General features: G+C 59.1%; 1 protein-coding gene across 1 annotated transcript; it reads right to left on the bottom strand.

Annotated features, from left to right (window-relative positions):
* Nucleotides 1–3,604: 3,604 nt before the first annotated feature.
* On the bottom strand, nucleotides 3,605–18,198 carry VWCE (von Willebrand factor C and EGF domains). The gene is made up of 20 exons (XM_077819852.1): nucleotides 18,089–18,198; nucleotides 16,879–16,973; nucleotides 16,293–16,382; nucleotides 15,153–15,281; nucleotides 14,487–14,603; nucleotides 14,216–14,332; nucleotides 12,939–13,067; nucleotides 12,204–12,601; nucleotides 12,029–12,122; nucleotides 11,663–11,745; nucleotides 11,129–11,222; nucleotides 10,549–10,634; nucleotides 9,853–9,970; nucleotides 9,449–9,534; nucleotides 9,039–9,135; nucleotides 8,454–8,536; nucleotides 7,325–7,415; nucleotides 6,116–6,198; nucleotides 5,422–5,512; nucleotides 3,605–4,795 (listed from the first exon to the last, which is right to left on the bottom strand). The coding sequence occupies exons 1-20, from the start codon at nucleotides 18,196–18,198 to the stop codon at nucleotides 4,296–4,298; spliced, it is 2,691 nt and encodes an 896-aa protein (XP_077675978.1). The 3' UTR covers nucleotides 3,605–4,295.
* Between the last annotated feature and the right edge of the window lie 1,074 nt (nucleotides 18,199–19,272).

Raw genomic sequence — 19,272 nt, forward strand, 5'->3', positions numbered from 1 at the left:
GACTTTTCCATATGCAGTGTAGCACGGTCAGATCTGGCCAGTACCAAGCCCTTTTGTTGGGGCTGTTGCTCAGCGTAGACAGCTTCATTCCCAGCCATGTCAAAAAACTCATCCTTCCCCTGGTGTTAATTGCTTATCCCAGCAGGCCCCATATATAGCACACTGAGCCAGGAGTGCAGCCAGGTCTGCCCAGTAGCCTAATGACTTTAGCTCTGTGCTCTCCTGCTATTTCCTAATGAGCTTCCTGCGCTGTAGCTCCCCAGCCTGAAGATGCTCATGGACTTTACTGATTCACACTCCCTACCCTACCTGGAGGGTAGGGATAGGATCCAGAGGGCCCTAGACAAATTAGAGGATTGGGCCAAAAGAAATCTGATGAGGTTCAACAAGGACAAGTGCAGAGTCCTGCACTTAGGACGGAAGAATCCCATGCACCGCTACAGACTAGGGACCAAGTGGCTAGGCAGCAGTTCGGCAGAAAAGGACCTAGGGGTTACAGTGGCTGAGAAGCTGGGTATGAGTCAACAGTGTGCCCTTGTTGCCAAGAAGGCTAATGGCATTTTGGGCTGTATAAGTAGGAGCATTGCCAGTAGATTGAAGGACTTGATCGTTCCCCTCTATTTGGCATTGGTGAGGCCTCATCTGGAGTACTGTGTCCAGTTTTGGGCCCCACACTACAAGAAGGATGTGGAAAAATTGGAAAACGTCCAGCAGAGGGCAACAAAAATGATTAGGGGGCTGGAGCACATGATTTATGAGGACAGGCTGAGGGAATTGGGATTATTTAGTCTGCAGAAGAGAAGAATGAGGGGGGATTTGATAGCTGCTTTCAACTACCTGAAAGGGGGATCCAAAGAGGATGAACCTAGACTTCTCAGTGATGGCAGATGACAGAATAAGGAGCAATGGTCTCAGTTTCCAGTGGGGGAGGTCTAGCTTGGATATTAGGAAACACTATTTCATTAGGTGGGTGGTGAAGCATTGGAATGCGTTACCTAGGGAGGTGGTGGAATCTCCTTCCTTAGAGGTTTTTAAGGTCAGGCTTGACAAAGCCCTGGCTGGGATGATTTAGTTGGGGTTGGTCCTGCTTTGAATAGGGGGTTGGACGAGATGACTTCCTGAGGTCCCTTCCAACCCTGATATTTTATGATTCTATGACACATGCCTGTCCTGCTGTCTAGCACCCTGGAGCTGAATGGGAGCTGCCTGGTTGCCCAGTAGTCAGGGGTGGTTTCAGTTTTGGCACCTGTTATATGTCAGGATTAACTTTCTTGAAACTGGTAGGTATAACCACCACCCTTCATTTAAGATAATAGAAACCGTTAAGCTCCTTTATAAAAATAACAGTGGTCTCCAGCCAAAACAAAGGCACAGGAGAGTCTGCACGTGGGCAGAGGAGTTTTGCTGGGTATTGGTTGATGGAGGACGCTGTGTGAGAGAGAAGCGACAAACACACCAGAGAAGCAAGAAGAAGGCAGCAAGAAAGCTTCAGACACAGGCTGAACAAGCACTGAGCATGACCCTTTGCAAAGCCTAGAAAGAGAGGTTTTGGGCAGAGTGCTGGCTGAAAGGGCCTCAGAGCTGGGAGTACAGAAACTGTCTCCTGTTGTTTGATTTCTCCTGTACATTCTGTGTAAATAGGCAGGCTTGCATCAAAGATATCTGATTCCATCACCAATGGCTCCCCCTAATGGAAACAACCCAGACATTGACTTGCCACTCAGGTCAAAAGAGGGTAGCACCATTAGTAAGTTTTGGCCGGGGAAGGAAGATGTGGTCTTGGGACCTATATTCAGTTTTCCTCCCCCACCAGGAAGTTTGGGAGAGGGGCACTGCAGAATACCATGTTCTGTTCACCAGAGGCAATTGGAAGTGGGTCACTGAAGAAACAGGATCTCTTTCAGAGTTCAGCGTGCAGCCCATGGTCCATCTTGCCCAGTGTCCTGTCTCATACAATAGCCAGTACCAGCAGAAATCCCACGCCTGCCCATGGCACAAGTCTCTTCCTGGCCTCTATTCAAGGTTGCCTTTACACCTTGAAATCACAAGGGTGTTTAGCCCTTCAACACTTTTTTAAACCCCTACTAACATCTCTCTCAGTATCCAGGTAAATGTCTGATGGACCCTTTTGGGGATCCTGCTAAACACTTCGACTCAAAGATTTACTGTGCCAGTGAGTTCCACAGGCTCCTTGTGCATGGCGCAAAAAAACCCCATAGAACCATAGAATATTCATATAACCATAGAATAGCCCCAATGGACTCTAATCCTAACCCCAATCCCAACTCTGCTTCATAACCCTACAAAGAATTTGGCCATGGCCAGGCTGCTGTGATGCTGACAGCACAGCCTATCATGCTGAGCTGTATTGTCTCCGTGTGTTTCCCAGTCGGTCAGTCTGTCAGTCTCTTTGTTTATAGCTTATCCGCTCATGGGGGACAGGGTCCGCCTTTCTGTTCTGTATTTGTACAGCTCCTAGCCAAATGGGGGCTTGGCCTGTGACTGGGGCTCCTAGATACCACACAATACAAATAAACAAATAATAAGTTACTCCATCCTGTGACCTGGGGTCCTGCTGGGATTGGAGTTGGAACTAGGCTGGAGATAGGGTCTAGAAGGGGAGATTGAGGTGTGGCAAGTCCAGTGAGGGTTCAGATCTCCGTGTGCAGCTGATTAGTTCTTTGGGCCCAAAGTTCAGATGTGTGAGCCTAAATCCTACATTTGTGCAGGCAGAGAGAAGACACAGGTGCCTGAGGGTGGCAGCCGCAGCCCCAGTTGCCCATCTACATAAGTGAAGAAGAGGGGACTTGCCTGTTCCACTCAGAACATCAACAGCTGCTACGGGAAGTCAGGGGTCAATGGTCAGGTTGGATTCTGTCTGATGGTCATTCCCGAGGAAATATTTCAGACTGTGTTGACACCCAGGGGTGACAGCTGGCATTACACACTCAGTGAAATGACTTTAGTCTGGGGCGCTGGCTTGACAGGCCTGGGATCTGGAATCCTTCACCCATCGCAGAGGAATGAGCAAAGTCTATGTGAGCTGCCCATGCACTGGGGAAAAACCCTGTATAGGGCTGAGATCGTTCCTCCCAGACCACATAGAAGACACCTGCTCCCAGACATGGGGTCCCACAAGATTCCCTCCTCTCTCCCCTCCTAGCCAGGAGCTGAGTGAAGTTGCTTGGGGAGACCAAGCCAGCAGTAGGCTCCCCGCTCTACATCCCCTTCACATCAGACACCTGCAGCCCCTCCCCTAGTGAGATCAGCCACTGCACGAAGAGCCAGATCCAGGACTGGCTGAGGAGATGGTGGTAGGAGAGGAAGAAGCTGCCACCTCCAGGCCATCACCCCACCATTAAGGGTATCAACTCTGGGGTTGCTGAGCCCACCCAGTTAGCACTCGTCCCCATGGCCAGAGCCAGCTGTAGGTGGCAGCAGGGAACACTTGGATTAGAAGGGAAAACTTTATTACTATTCACCATAGAAATGGGAGGCTGGCCCTGATGACTGATCAGATACCTGTCCATCAGGGGTATCTTGGGAAAACCTCCCAGCAGCCCTAAGGAATCTAGGGTGGGAATTGCAAAGCAGCCCAGGGGATCCGGATGCCCAGTTGGGAACTGGGTGTTCAAATTCCTTAGGAAGTTTTGAAATCTCAGCTCTCAGATTTAAACACGAGTCTGCAAGAAGTGGCGGGAGATCTTGGGGCTGGAGCCAGGGGCTCTGGGCTTGGCTGAGGCAGGGACCACCCCAGAGGGTGGGGAGATTCACCTGTCTCAGGAGCCCTGCACAGGGATCGTCCCTTGGGACCAGGTGGGCACGTCCCACCCGATGCAGGGAGCTGCAGCATGCTCTCAGCCCTTCCCCATCTCCTCCCGCACTTTGGCTGTAAGGAGGCTGGCAGCTCACACATGCCTGGAAAATCTTGAGTCATGGTACCTCAGCTAGGCACCATGTCCTCCCAGAGCATCATAGCACCTCTCATCTCCTGAGATTGCTCAGGCAGCTGGGCCAGGGCCAAGCCGCCTCCTCTCCACCAGCATAGTGTGGAGCCGCCCACACGTTGCTCCTTCTGAGGCGTCTGCTGTCCAGCGGGATCCAGGGAGGGAGCGGGCAGGGCACTGGCAGGGGAAGAGGCAGTGGTTCTTCCCATTCATGTTGCTCAGAACAACGTGACAGCTCCTTTCCCTCCCCTCCCCTGCTCGATCAAGCTCATCACTCCTGCCGGCTTCCTCCTCCTCCTCACGCTGCTGTGACGGGCTGGGCACTCCCCATCCCCTCGGCAAGGGGTACTACGCAGCTGGCTGGATAGGAGTGCTTTTCTCACGCGGGGGTGGCTCCGCTCCCTCTGATGGGACCGTAGAATGCTTCTGAGGAGCAGGGACCAAGGGGGTGAGGGTCAGGAGGGCAGTTCTGGGCCCTGCAGGGGTGAGTGAAGGGGGCTGATCGGGGCTTGGAACTGCAGTCCCCGGCCCAGAGGTTTCCATCAGAACGATGGGGTGCAGAGAAGAACCCGAGGGAGCCGTACGGTATCCAAAGGACCTTGGCCCAGCTGGAGGGGGCCCAGCCGTGTTCACAGGCCCAGCATCCCAGTGGAGCGTTTTCCTTCCTGCAAGGAGCTGGCGCTCTGGGCTGGGAGAAGCAGGAGCCGGGATACTGGGGCAGAGGCGGCAGTCACTGGCCCTGGGCTGGGCCATGGAGTTCTCTCTGGGATTGCGGGATGCAGATTTCCCAACCTCTGCGTCGTCCATGTGGACAGGGCCAAGGCTGCTCTCCCGAAGGACTGGGGTGTCTGAGGTTAATGGAGACAGGGACATCGTTAGCGCCTTCCCCGATGGCTGTGGTCCACCTGTTTGGGGCCATGGGGCCCATGGGCAGGCCAGAGTGCTGTACGGCAAGGGCCTGAGGTTAGGGAGCCCCAGGAGCCCAGGCACAAAGCCTGGATGCCCGCTCCACAGCGTGGCACTGAGCTCCCCTACACATGCCCCTCAGGCAGGGTTGGGGAGCTTGTCCTACAGGGCTACCTTAACCCCGGGGGCTCTCCCACCCCAGACAGTGGCACCCAGTTACAGCCTCACCTGGAGGCGCTGCAGTGACTGACCCCAGGGCCCCTACGGGCTGGAGGTGCCAAGGGACCCCACACATCAGGCCTGCTCTCCATGCCCCTCTAGTGGCCTTGCCACACACAGAGGTTCTGAGTCAGCTCTTGTTGATGCTGCACGAAGGGGCCTGCTCCATAGCTCATGCAGCGGAGGATCACATTTCCGCTCCAGCCCTCCTGGCTTCGGTCCATGACAGCAACCTGTTCAGGGTCATCACCACAAGGGCAAAGCTCCCTCTGTAGGCGGGGCCGGGGGGAAGGGCCCATGCCAACCTCAAGGGCACAGGGGTGGGGAGGCCAGGCATGCGGGCTATTACCTTGGCAGGCAGGGCAGCAGGCAGCAGGAAGCGCCGAGGGTTCAGTGCAGGACTGGGCGCAGGACCTCCTCTCGCAGCTCACCTCCCCCAGCTGAGAGAGGGAGAAAAGGAAGGGGTGAGACACGACACCCCGTGAGCACCCACATTGCCCATCTCTCTGCCCGGCCGGGACAAACTACCCCAATCTGTGGGAACGGCGAGGAGCCTGCCAGCGCCTCCACACCCCCAGCAACCCTCTGGCTTTTCCTTCAGTCATGCCCAGGCCCACTGGACCCTTGTCCAAAGCAAAGGCCTGCCGCACTACAGGAGCCAAAGGGGAACTCCCAGCGTCCCCTCAGCCCATATCACACCAGCCCTCCAAAGGGCAGCTTCCAGCATCCCCTCAGCCCATATCACACCAGCCCTCCAAAGGGCAGCTTCCAGCACCCCCTTGGCCCATATCACACCAGCCTCCGAGAGTGCAGCTCCCAGCATCCCCTCGGCCCATATCACACCAGCCCCCCGAGAGTGCAGTTCCCAGCAGGGCCCAGTGTCCCCTCACACCAGCCCCTGGAGGCCTCACAGGATAGACACTCATGGCAACACAGTCCACGGGACTCTTGGATGATGCTGAGTAATGCCCATTCCCATCCTTCATCCAGTCCCCACAGAACAATCCCCAACAGCTCCCTCCCCTGAGAGGGGCACAGCTCACCTGGCAAGTGCAGTGAATGCAGGGCTCACCCTCTGGTATGAACGTCTGTCCATTCACCACCTTCCTGCCTTCGTAGTTACAATCTGCAGGGGACAGATACCCGGCCAGGGTGAGAGACAAGCTTTAACATTACAGTAACTATATAGAGATCGGATGTGAGAGTAACACACACACACAGAGACAGAGTGGAAGAAGGGGAGAGGTGGTATGGCCAAGTAGATAGCGCACAAGGCTGGGAGTCAGGACACCTGAGTTCTATTCTTGTCTCTTCTGGGTGACCTTGGGCAAGTCACTTCCCCACTCCGTGCCTCAGTTTCTCTTCCTGCCCTTTATTTGCCTTGCCTATTTAGGGACAGTCCCTGCCCTGAAGAGGTTGTTGTGTGTAGTTACAGTGCCTAGCACAATGGGGTCTGATCTCAGCTAGGGTCTCCAGGCACTGTTGTAACCCAAACAACAACAGAAGAATCACTTCACCCAACACTGACCTGCAGCCACCTCTGAGACGAGGACGCGGCAGGTGTTTAGCAGCCTACGGCAACACTGCACAAGAGAGTATAGGACAGGAAGTGAAGCTGAATGTTGTACCTAATTCACACTGCTTGGGGAATTACCCAAAGGCAACACCCTGAACCTCACTAAAGTACAAAGGGAGTTTTCATGACCACAAGTGGTTAGGGCCTTCATTTTACAACTCACCCACAAGAAAGCACATCAGACTGCACAGTCCCCCTGGCTCTGCACTGGGACACTGGGGTCAGCGCTGACTGTAAGAGGAGAACACCCCTATCAAGCCTCCCTGATGCACTGGGAAAGCCTTCTACTGAGTAACCTACCCCACTCCCTGCAGCACAACACCCCACGTTGCTCCCTGCAGCACAGCTCCTGGCGCCCTGGGGTCAGTCCTGACTGTGAGAAGAAAGCACCCTCTACTGAGCCCCCATGCCTCCCTCAGCAGCACAGCACCCCTAGTACTGCACAGGGGCATTGGGGTCAGCAATGACTCACAGAGGAGCTCTCTGGACTCACCCTCTACTGAGCCCCCCAATGCAGGGCTGGCGATGACCCACCAGCATGTGAGATCTCCCATCCCAGTACTGACCACACCAGACCCCCTTCCCCTGGTGGTGAGATCAGAGGTGGTCGAAGCCCACGGTGGTATGGAAGCAGCCAGGGTAGAACTCCGGGGCTTGCCAAGGCTGTGGCGCTTACCATAACAGACAGGGCAGCATTCTCCCTCCGGGTGGAATGGATACATACAGAAGATGATACAGTCCACAGGGGAGCAAGCCACAGAGCCCAGCTGTAGGACACAGAATAGCAACACTAGGACTCTGCCTTAGCAGCAACACAAGGTAGGCAGATGACTGGGAGACTACGACTGGCAGGAGACACAGTGGGTTCCGCCTACGGCTGGTGGGAAATTCTCCTTTGAAACAGCTTTTAAATGGGAAATTGAGTTTTCAACAAAATGAAACTTTTTGCAAGAAGCGTCCATTTTTCATCCAAAAAAATGAATATCCAAAAACCGTAATATTCTGATTAGAAACTGCTCTTGTATTGACCATAGGAGCGTTAGTTCAATTGCCTCATGTCCCCATTCTTCTCTTTGGGCTGGACTCCCTGCCTAGACTACATCTCTCATGATGCAACTGCCTCCCCTGATGCATGGGAGATTAGTCCAACCAGGGAGCCCAGCCCACAGAGGAGACTGGGAGTATGAAGCAACCGAACTACAACTCCCATGATGCACAGAGACTTCATTTTTAATTGAAATATTTCTGCTTTCCAGTTTCCATTGAAAAATTGAAATTTTCTGCATAAAACTTAGAAGAAAACAATTTTTTTCCATTTTTGTTGAAATTTTCTGCTGAGGAAAATCCCCCATTTGACAACCTAGGGAGGGCAAGCCAGACTCCCTCTGCTCTAGACCCACAGCATCCAGCCAGCCACCCTCTCCCCACCCTGAGCCATCTAGGGAGGACAATCAGCAGGACTCTCCGTGGACAGCAACAGCAAAAGTAGAATGTTTGAGTTCAAAGACAGTGCCTGACCTCAAACCTGTGTTCACCTCATTTTCCCCACAGAAGACAACCCCCATGGACCCTTTTCTGTTCCCCATGGCATCTTTCACTCACAGCCTCACCCCACTGGACTCTTCTTTCCTGGTCCAGGGACCTTGATGCCTGCCTCCATGCTCTGCACATCTGGAGCAGCCCCAGGCCTGAAGTTGAATGTGCAGCCTTAGGCTGGACAAAGCCCCTTGGCTTAGACCCTTTGATCTAATGGACCTGAGAGACCTTTCCTAAAGACATGCTTGGAGAGAAGGTGAAGCCCTTACCAGGCAGATGCAGCTGAGGCAGGGGTCTAGGGCAGAAGGGAAGATTTCGTTGTTGTAGAAGATCCTTCCCATGTAGGTGCAGCCTTCAGGGAGGAGAGAGAAGGAAAGGCATGATCATGACACCTCTCACCAGAAAGTCAACCGCCTCCCAGGGGGCCAGGGCACACCTGGCAGAGTGGAGAGACCAGGAGCAGGGACAGAACCTGTGTGGGACACACCCAGAGCCCTCTCCACCAGAAAGGCTCAAGGGATGGAGAGAGAGCCATTCACAGCTGGGTCACTGGTTCAAAGTCAGCCCCACACTGGTGATGACCGAAAGCTGTTCCCATCTGAGGGCTGCTTGGCCTGTAGGAGGTGGTTGGGTCTCCATGTCCCCAAGAGCACTCAGTGGCCTGGCTGATGTCTGTCTGAGCAGAGAGGATGAGGGCTGGCTGGACCGTGGAGGGGGGAGCTACCCTGTCCCTGGGTCTTCAGTGATTAGTGGCTCCTCATTCCCTGGGGGTACCCTGCTGCGAGGTGCTCTTGGTGGGTTATGCTTCTCACTACAGATGGTGGCTCCCTGGGAGGGGACCCAGGCCCGGTTACCTGCTGAGCAGTCCGGGCAGCACTGGCCAGGGATTTGAATGGGGTGAGGACATGTCTCCAAACAGTCTGTCCTCTTGCAGCTCACCGAGCCGTCTGCCTGCAAAAGAGAAGCACTTGACAGAAACTCACGGCACACACGGCCTGGCTGAGTGCCCTGCACAGCCAGCCCTGGCCCATCGATGCTGTGTGCTGGCACAGTCCACCCGATGGGGGGCTGCGCTTCAGTGCCAGGTGAGCACACACCAGGAGAGAGCTGTGGGGTCCTTCTGAAGGGTTCAATGTCCATAAGGTACAGCGCTCGGCCGCCAGCCCAAGCCAGGAAAGTCTAGCGCAGGGCAGAGGGCAGAGGGGGTGGGCTGCATACTGCGAGGACAGGTAAGGAGAGTGAAGTAGAGCAGGTTCTCATTCACCTGGCAGATGCATAACTCACAGGGATCACCCGGAGACCAGATCTGTCCAATCGGAAACTCTACCCCATTGTCATCCACGAAGCAACCTGGCCAGGGAGAGAGAGTGAGAGCTTCAGAGCTGGGCTGGGGCCGATGGGAGAGATGGGGAATAGAGAAGAGGGGCAGGGAGCCCAGTGGGCAAAGCCTGAGAGGTGGCAGGCCCTGGGCAGATGAGAAGGCCTGGCACAGTAGATAATAGACACACACTCTGCCTGTGACACACACACACAGAGCCCTATTCCTACCCATCCATGATACACACACCTTGCCCATCCCCCTGCCCGTGACAAAAACACCCTGCCCGTCACACACACAGGCCCCTGCCCCTCGCTCACACATGCGCACGGCCCTGCACAAGCTTTCACCTGATACTGATGCAGGCTCCTGGCAGGAGAAGCAGCACTGTCCCGGGGCCAGCAGCCAGTCCTGGCGGGGACATGCCAACTCAGGACAGGGCGCGAAGGAGCACTCCACCTCGCCACTCTGGGGAAGAGACATGTAGCACATGAGCTGGCGGAAAAAGGGGGCAGGGCGGTGCCCCACGTCTCCTTCCTCTCCCTCCTCATTGTCACTGCACCCCAGGCCCTGCCAGAGCTTTCACGCAGAAGGCTCCAACCAGTGATGAGCTGCCAAAATCTTAACAACGGGTTCCCTTTTCACCCCACGAGGGGGTTGTTGCCCACCCCCGCCCCCCGGGACTCCTGCCCCATCCAACCCCCCTCTAAAGGGCTTCTAAATTTAACAACCAGTTCTAGCAAACCGGTGCGAACCAGCTCCAGCTCACCACTGGCTCCAACCAAAGCAGCCTGGCTTCAGCCCAAACTCCCTTTCCACATCCTCCCCACCGGCTCCTAGGAGAAAAGGCCCTCTTCCTGCCAGCCCCACACATTCCTACCCTGGCGTGGGCATCCCCACAGGCCGTGCCTTTCCCTGGCACCTAGGTCTAGGGTGGAGCGGCCATTTCCCCCTGCGATGTGGGAGCAGGCACTGACCTCAGGTGGTGAGGACCCCCCTGCACTGTGCTAGGGAGCTCTGCGGGGTGGGGGGGGGCTAAGGCCTACCCGGCAGATGCAGGTGGTGCAGTTGTCTCCATCCAAGCCGAATTCGGCGCCGTGAATATATGTGCGCCCGTGGAAATCGCACATGGCTGCAGGGGGAAAGGGATGGTTGGTACCGGGATGGCAGGAAACGCGGCCAGCCGGAGCCGTCACACAATGGGACCCTGGCTTCCCAAACAGGCCCCGTGGGTGCAAGTCTCCAACTGCCTCAAACCAACCCCCAACCCGCCCACCCCAAGGTTCACACTCCCCATTTCTAGGCAGGGAAACTGAGGCACGGTGAGCTTAAGCAACTTGCCCAAGTTCCCCCAGCTGGGTAGAGACCTCAGGAGGCCAGACTTATCATCCCATGCTCTGACCAGTAGGACATGCTGCCTTATCACTGACCACACACTCTCTGTGTAGTCATTGTTGCCCCATCACTGAAGCAGTCGCTGGGCTCCACCTCCCCAAATCCTCCTCCTCCCTGATATACAAGACCCATTGGCCCAGCTGATGGGGCACCCCTCTCACATCAGGAACTCCGCATAGCCTCCAGAACTGGGGGGGTCAGAGGGACCAGTGCAGCTGCTGAGGGACCCACCTGGCTGGCAGGAGCAGCAGTCGGCCTGGGCAGGGCTGGGGCAGGGGCCCGGGCCCGGAGGGCACTCAGGGGAGATGCAGGACACATTGCCGGCCTGGAAGAGAGAGAAACCAAAGGGAATGCCAGGGACAGATCCAGGGCCCCGTGCCGATGTGGTACTGGGCAGCTCTCCCCTCCTCTGGGTATTCATTTAAACTCATGTCCAACCCCGCACGGAGGGGGCCATGTCGCCATGTCTGATCCCCCCCGCCAAGGGGCCACATCTCCGCCCCTGCCCACCAGCTGAGGGGCCATGTCTCTGTCCCTAAACCCAGCTGAGAGGCCACGTCACCTTGGCCACTACTTCTAATCAGTCAACTGGACAGTGACCTCACGAAGCCTCTGGCTCCCCGCTTCCCTGGGCACCGATGTCACAAGCTCCTTGGGGAACAAGCTCCTTGGGGAATCCCCTCCAGCCGAGTCTGGGTAACAAGCTCACATCATTCCCCAGAGACCCCAGAGGTGCCTGGATCCCCTAGCCAGTGCCACGCTCACCAGGCACATGCAGACTGTGCAATTCCCGTCAGCCACAGAGAACACATCCCCCTCGGCCCGGGCGACCCCCTCGTGCCAACAGCCTGCGAGAGACGGGAAAGCAAGGGCAGCGTGAGGCTACGGGGCATGGGCCTGGGCTCGCCGCTCCACTTGCGGGAGATATCATGAGCCTGCCCACCATGCCCTCAGGGCCACAGCTGAGCTGGGCAGCCACACAGACCGCCAAGAAGCGGCCGTACAGCCCAGCCAGCTGGGCACCACCCACACCTGGGACAGGAACCAGCAGGGACTGAACCATTCAGGCTCCGGTGACCCCAACAGACCCCGTGGGCCTGAACCAGAGAGGCTAGGGGGTGCGAGTCTCACCTGTGCAGCTGGGGCAGCAACCCCTGTCCTTTGGGGGCAGCGGGTGAGAACAGGCAATCCGGCAGCTCTCCGCCTCACACACCACTTGGCCCCCCTGCAATGGGACAGGCCGGTTAGCGGGGGACTGTCCAGAGCGCAGCCGGGGGAGCCGGGGAGCCGGTGGGAGGGTACGTACCTCGCAGGCACACTGCAGGCACCCAGGTTCCATCCAATGGCTGCTGTGCTCCCGCAGTGCCCCCTGGTGCCAGCAAGGGGGAGGCGAGGTGGTGAGGGCGGGCGGCAGAGAAGCAGAAGGACGAGGCGAGGGCACCAGGACTGCCCCTTGGAACAGCGATGGTGGCAGTGGCGAGAACGCACCAGGGGCAGCAGTGGCAGCCGGGAGCAAGGGGGATATGTGTGGTGGGGCAGTCAGCAAGGAAGGGGGCCGGGGGCTGGGGGCAGGAGCTTGGGAAGGAGGGGAGGCCCTGGGGGCCAGCAGGGGTCCCCCAGAGTCGGGAGGGAGCAGCAGCAGAGTTGGGGGGTGCTGCAGGGACTGCAGGATGGGAGACGGGGCCGGGATGGTTTTCAGGAAACCTGGAAGGAAACACAACACGGAGCTCTTTGGGGAGAGCCAGGGCAGCTGGGCGGGGCCCAGGGACTGGTGTGGGACATGCCGAGAAGACACTACTAGGCCCAGGGATGCCAGCTCTGCCTGTGCTGCAGGGCACAGAGTCCAGTTCTCCTGACCCACAGCCCCTGTCATGGACAACCTCCCCATGCCACGAATCGTGACCACAGCTGGAACACAGGGCCCGACCCTCGCTCCCTCTCCACTCTGCCAATGGGAAGAGCCCTCTCCCCACAACAGGGGACCGTGGGCAAGCTTGCGCCCCTCCCCCCCGACAGGCGTGGGAGTGGGGCCCATCCTTACCTTCACAGGACACCCTGTCCCCGCTGAGCCGGTAGCCAGGGTGGCAGGTGCACAGGAAGCTGCCTGGCGTGTTGTGGCAGGCGTGCTGGCAGGGGCGCCTCTCACTGGGCCGTCGGCACTCATTGACATCTGGGAGTGGCAGAGCCAGGCGTCAGTGCCCGGCAGCAGCACCAGCTGCGAGGGAGAGCAGGGGACCCGGGGGCTGTCCTTGCTCACTGGGTCTGGGCAGGAGCCAGGTGGAGCCCTTCCCCACACAGGCTGGGACTGGGGAGATGGCCAGGCCTGGGCATTCACCACCAACCCAGCCTGTCTGCCCACTCACCAGGAGCCCCCAAAGCCGGGCACCCCAGCGCCATGCGCTGATATCTCAGGCCCATCTGGAGATGGCCCTCAGCCAGGCCAAGGGGCAGAGTCAGCCTGGGGTGACCCCAGAGACTGACAGTGGGGGGCACCTCACACTGGACCTCGGGGGAAAGCAAGGCCTTTTCTGATCCTTTTCGGAGCTACCCTGGCTCTGAAAAGGCACCATGAAGGGATTCAGACTGTGAGCTCCATGGGGCAGAGCCCATCTCCTTGCTCTGGGTCTGTCCTGCCCCCAGCGCCACGGAAGCCTGGTCTAGGAGTTAGACTGCTGGCTGCTACCACAACACAAATCGGCAATAATAGATGACCCCAAGGCCTCATTCCCTCTCCTCCCGCAGCAGGGTGAGCTGGGTGGGACAACGCTCAAGTCACTGCAGTGACACAGGGCCGTATGGCGGGGAACGGGACAGGAATAGGCCAGGGAGGACGCCTGCTCGGTTCACTAAAGAGGGAGACAGCGGAACCTTAACTGCCAGGATTCCCCCTTCTGTATCAGGGAGAAGCCAGAACAATCTCAGCCGAAGGGGCCATTTTCCCCGTTCCTCCTGAATGCTCCCACCACATGGGGCTGGGCTGAACATCTGCTCGGCTGCTACCTAGTGGCTCCAATGCACTGAGGGCCTGATCTTTGCTCTGGCCACTGAGCCCTCCCACTTCTAGGTACTTTGCCATGGCCATGAGGAAACCCCTTCACCCCTCAGTGTCTCTGCTGCCCCACTGGTGGTAGTGTGGGGATACCAGCATGCAGCTCTTCCCCAGCCTGGGGGAGTATCACTGACTGGGCAGCACTCTGGAACCAAAGCCTTACTGGAGGTGGGGGTCTGAGAAGGGGCAGGGCTGGGTGGGGAGGGAGGAGGGGCTTCTCAGGAGGGATGGGGAGGGCCAGATCAGCAGGAGGAGGAGGAGGCACTCACCCAGGCAGGAGTGCTGGTTGCTGTGCAGGTGGTAGCCGGGGCGACAGAAGCACCGATAGCTGCCGATGCTGTTCTTGCACCGGTGCTGGCACGGGGTGGCCAGACACTCGTCTGTATCTGGAAGAGGAAAGGATGAGACAGCCGCTCCCCACAACTCCCCAGAGCTCCCACCACCCTCCCTACACACACCAGTACCAGCCACTCGGCCCAGTCCCCACCCCCACCTTTCTCTCTGATCCCTCGTTCTGCGCCCTGAAGCCCAGGGACTCACCCTGGCAGCTGTGCCGGTCGGCGGAGAGCCGCATGCCTGGGCCACACTCACACACAAAGCCTCCCTCGGTGTTGACGCACAGCCCCTCACAGGAGGCGCTCAGGCACTCGTCGATGTCTAGGAGAGAGACAGGGCCACCTGGCAGAGGGGTCTAGGGAGGAGAGGGCACCCGGCCACTCCCATGGACACACATGCACAGCCAGTCCTGTGTACGGCTGAGGGAACATGGCACTCCAGCAGGGATGCTAAGGGAGCCCATAGATCAGCTGTAAGGAGAAAGTGGCACTCCTGTCCCAGCCAGCAGATCCAGCCTTTCCTGGGGAGAATCAGGCAGGGATGGGGGAGCTCTCTGGGCGAGGAGTTCATGCCCTGGCTGGGTCATCGTCAGTGGGGATTGAACTTGGGACCAATGGATGGGACAAGCCTCTAATGCCAGAGGGAAAATACCCAGCTCTGCTAGCCGAGACTAAAGCAGGCTCATCCACCTCTGTCTGTGGCCTGGTCACTACACCCCAGGTGGGTGCAGGTCGCCCTCTGCCACCCTGGCATGCTGTGCATGGCTGCATTGCTGCTCATGCCAGCTGGCACTCAGACCCCTCCGCTCACAGTCCTCCTGGGCTCTGATCGGGGCTCAGCCTGACGGTGGGTGGCCTGGCGAGTGCTCACCCGTACAGCGCACGCCGTTGGCCGTCTCCGCCATGGAGAAACCCAGCGGGCAGACACGGGCCACCTCCTGGCAGCCACCATGGTTACAGGCAAGGTCACAGCCGTACTCCCCGCAGGCACTGGGCGGATCTGAAACACACACGGCAGCAGGCTGAGGGTCCAGTCAGGATCGCGGGGGGCAGCAGAGACCCAGGGAGGCGAGATCAACGCTGCAGCATGAGGGTCACTGGGCACAGGGAGCTCCAGTGTCACCCTGCCCATGGAGAAGATGGGCTCAGGCCTAGCCCTGGCCTCAGCTGCAGTTAATAGAAAGTGGAAGCTGCTGGATCTGGACAGTCCTCTGGTCCCCACTGGCTCTCCATGAGCATGCTGCATGGTGGCACCACCCAGAGACCGGGCCTGGGCTTCACAGGTGACTCTCTTCTAGGATCTCCTCTGGGTGAGCGGGTGTCCTCTGCACACCCAGCCCTCTGTCCCCGAGCTAGGAGCCAGCTCCGGCTCCCCAGCCACTCCCCACCACCCCACCCACGTTCTTCCTTAGACTCCCAGTCAGCTGGGTCCTCCCCTGGCAGATGGCCCCTCACTGTACCTGCCCGCACCTCTGTTTGTCTTGGCTCGTTGAGACAGGCACCGCGATTGGAGCAGGGTTTGGCAACTGCCCTGGGAGCCCGCTGCCTGCACTACGTACTGACAACACCGGCGCAGAAACCCACTGACAGCCACGCCGCTGCCTGCAGCCCCTTGCCGGGTCACAGCTTCCCAGCGCCACTCTGAGGCCCCCCGCTACTCCCAGCACATAGTGCTTTGTGGAGTCAGACCCTCTCCAGCCATTGGGACCCAGCCCTCACTCCCTCACTGGAGATGGGCAGCCCTGGGCTCTGATTCCAAAGGGGAGCTGGGAACTGCAGCCTGGCAGCAGGGCCGCCGTTTGTGGCTCTCTGCCCTGGGGACAGGCCAATCTATGCCATCATTGCTGCAGCCGCTCACACAGGCACCATGTTACCACTCAACTGCATGGATGGCTCAGCCTCACAAGGCCTCCCAGCCCCCCGGTTTTAGCCCTAGACAGTGCCCTTCTCCTATGAATGGCTCTGGCTGCAGATAAAGGGCCACAAGCATTCAGCGAGGGGATCTGGTTACCTGGGCAGGTGATGCCCTGCTCTCCGTCCCGGCAGGAGCAGACGTTGGGGGCGATGCACCAGCCACTGCCACAGCCGAAGGAGCAGAGTGCTGTGGGAGAGGATCCAGGAGAGATGCCAGTCAGGACAGAGGGACCCCACTGTGACATCTCCACCCTGGGCAACAGCTTACACACCCAGCCTGGCATGGGCCAATGGGGAAAGCAGGCACTGCCTGGAAAGAGCCTCTCAACCCCCTGCTGGACAGACAGACTGCAGATCCCATGGGAGAGCATTGGCCGCTGGCGACAGGGAATGGTGGGGACACATGAAGGAAGCAGTCGGGGGACGGGGAATGGATCTCTTGTGGAAGCGGGTGAATACGGCCCCCTCTCGGTGATGGGAGGAGGGATAGGAGCCATGATGGGCGTTTCTCCCATGGGTGGCCTGGTCAGTGGTTGCTATTACCGCCCCCCGCCCTTCCCCAGGGTGCCATTCTGCCATGGAGAGGCAGAGTACCGGGCACCTGGGGGCCGATAGGGGAAGCACAGTCTGTGCTGCAGGTACCAGGTGGGGGTGGTGGGTCATGGAGGGCACAGGATACTCACGCAGAGTGCACTGCCCGCTGGCTGGGGATGGCATCCACCCGGGGCAGCATCCACTCCCGAAGCCCGAGAGGCAAACATGCGGCCCCACACGGTGCCTGGGAAGGAGAGAAACATGAGATTCTCTGGGTCAGGACTTCAGGATGGTGAGAGTGGCCCCAGAACAAAGGTTCAGGGAGTATATACGGCAGCGTGGGAAGGACCAGCTGCCCCCACCTCTCCTCCTGCTGCAGATGCAGGGATGGCCCCTCTGGGCAGAGACCCAACTAAGGCCCCATGGGGGTTAGCACCAGTCAGCAGGATGCAGGCCTGGGGCTGCTTGGCTTTCCATGTTCCCTGGAGCCCTTGCTTTCCTGAGGCTGTGACTCCACCAGGGCCCCACTGGGAGCTGCCTCTAGGAGACCAAGAGTGTGAGCTCTATGCAGGGGAACAGGGTCCTGGGACTGACATCCCCTCTGCTCCCAACAGGAACTGCTGGGGGAAGGGCAGCCCAGGATTCCCTCATCCTTCTCCCTGCCCTGGCAGGAAGCAACAGTGCAGCGACACACATCACAGAGCAAAAACCTGGAGTGTGACCCAGACCCAAACACATGCAGGCAGACAGATGGTGGGTAACACACACACACACACAGAGCGAAGGCCTAGTGTGTGACCTAGACAGACCAGCAAAGGGGAAAGGCACAGACAGACCCACAGGGAGACAAGACACTGAGAGGGACAGACAGACACACACAGGACGCAGTGAGGCATGGCGATCACACATGGATAGACAGACGCAGGAAGATTGAGTTTTCTACACACACACCCGGCGCAAAGGCCAGGAGTGTGCCCCGGACAGACAGACGGACGGGAAGGGCAGAGCCCGCCCCTGGCCAGACACACACAGAGAGAAAAAGGGCCCGAGCCTTGCACACACAGGACAGGCGCCGGGCAGCGAGATAGAGCCAGGCGCAGCGCTCCCACGCTGACACGCCCCGCGCACGGACACACGCCCAGGGGGCAGCCGGACACGAGGCACGGGGTTCACTCCGCGGCGTGCGGAACAGGCGGACCCCGAGCTCCCCCCTCCCGCGGGGGTGGTGGCACAGCCAGACCCAGGCGCTGGGGCCACGCTCCGCTGCCTGGCTTGACCTCCGCGGCACCGGGCGGCTTCCGCCGCCTTGCCGGGTGCCTGGGACTTGGCTGCCCCCGGCATGGGGGCTGGGGTCGGTACCTGTCCGCGGCAAAGCTGGGCGCCTTCTTCCTGCCGGGATAGGCTCTGCCCGGGCTGCCCGGGAGGACCAGGGACACACAGGCAGCCCCCAGGAGCAGCCCGGCCAACATGACAGGCGTCTCCCGTCCGGAGCCCCTTCCTTCCTCCCGCCCAGGGCTACTGCATGCTGGCCGCCCCGGGCCCTCTCCTCCTCCCCGGCGGGCTGGGGACGCTCCACGAGCTGGGGAAGGGGGGGACCCCCGCGCACCGATGCGCCACCCGCAGGGCGCAGCTCTCCGGTCCCCCCAGCAGCGGGCGTGTGAGAGCGAGCGCCGGAGCGAGCTTCCCCCTCCCCACGGCGGGCAGAGGCACCGCACCGGGGGAGCAGCAGGAGTGGGAGGGTCCAAGCACAGCCGCCCTGTCGCTGGCAGGCGTGGCGGGGGGAGGCGCAGCACCCCCTCGTCCCCTTTCCCACATCTGGCAAGGTTGGCTCCGGCTTCCCTTCCCTTCCCCTCCCCTCCCCCTGGGCCGCTTGCCCAGCCCTGCCTGCACGAGATACTCGGCTCCAGGCCAGGCGCCCGTCGGGGCTGAGCCAGCTAGGTGTGGGCTGCGGGCGGAGCGGGCACTGATCGGGCCCCAGGCAGGCACGGGCCAGGGTGCTCACCCCCCCCCCCCCAGTCTGGCAGCATGTGGCCTGACTTACACCTGTGTAAACGGGGGCTGCTGCAGTAAAACGAGGGGAGGGACCGCTTCACCTGACCCTCCTCTTCCTCTCGTAGGCACTCCCCCACCCCACCAGCAGCCTGAACCTCTGGGCCCAGGAGCCCCAACACACCCATCTCCCCAGCTGTGAGACTGGTGTTAATGGAGCCTGGCACTTGGGGTCACAGCACCACTTGAGTTTGGCCCAGCCAGGTCCCCAGCTCCTCTGCCTGTGATAAACACAATGTTTCCAGCTCAGGCAGCCAGGATTGTTATTAGTGTAAGGGGAGGGTTGGGATCAGGGACCCACTGTGCCAGGCACTGCCCAGACACACACCAAGAGACAGGCCCTGCTCGGCTGAGATCAGGGCCCTTTCGTGTGGGGAGCTACCCCCAAGAACTTGCAGTCCAGTGTTGCAAACTCTTTGGGTTATTTCTACCTCCAAGCCTCTTTCTTCAAGACATTTACTCTCTCTCATCTGTGCTTTTAGTCCTGCTTTTAT

This window comes from Eretmochelys imbricata, chromosome 6 (assembly GCF_965152235.1).
Source record: "Eretmochelys imbricata isolate rEreImb1 chromosome 6, rEreImb1.hap1, whole genome shotgun sequence".
NCBI lineage: Eukaryota > Metazoa > Chordata > Testudines > Cheloniidae > Eretmochelys > Eretmochelys imbricata.

Coding starts and splice junctions, on each gene's coding strand:
- VWCE (XM_077819852.1), bottom strand. CDS start 18,198: ATGTTGGCCGGGCTGCTCCTGGGGGCTGCCTGTGTGTCCCTGGTCCTC. Junction 9,971..10,548: donor GCACCACCTGCATCTGCCGG/GTAGGCCTTAGC, acceptor TCTCTTCCCCAG/AGTGGCGAGGTGGAGTGCTC. Junction 9,136..9,448: donor GTGAGTTATGCATCTGCCAG/GTGAATGAGAAC, acceptor TCTCTTTTGCAG/GCAGACGGCTCGGTGAGCTG.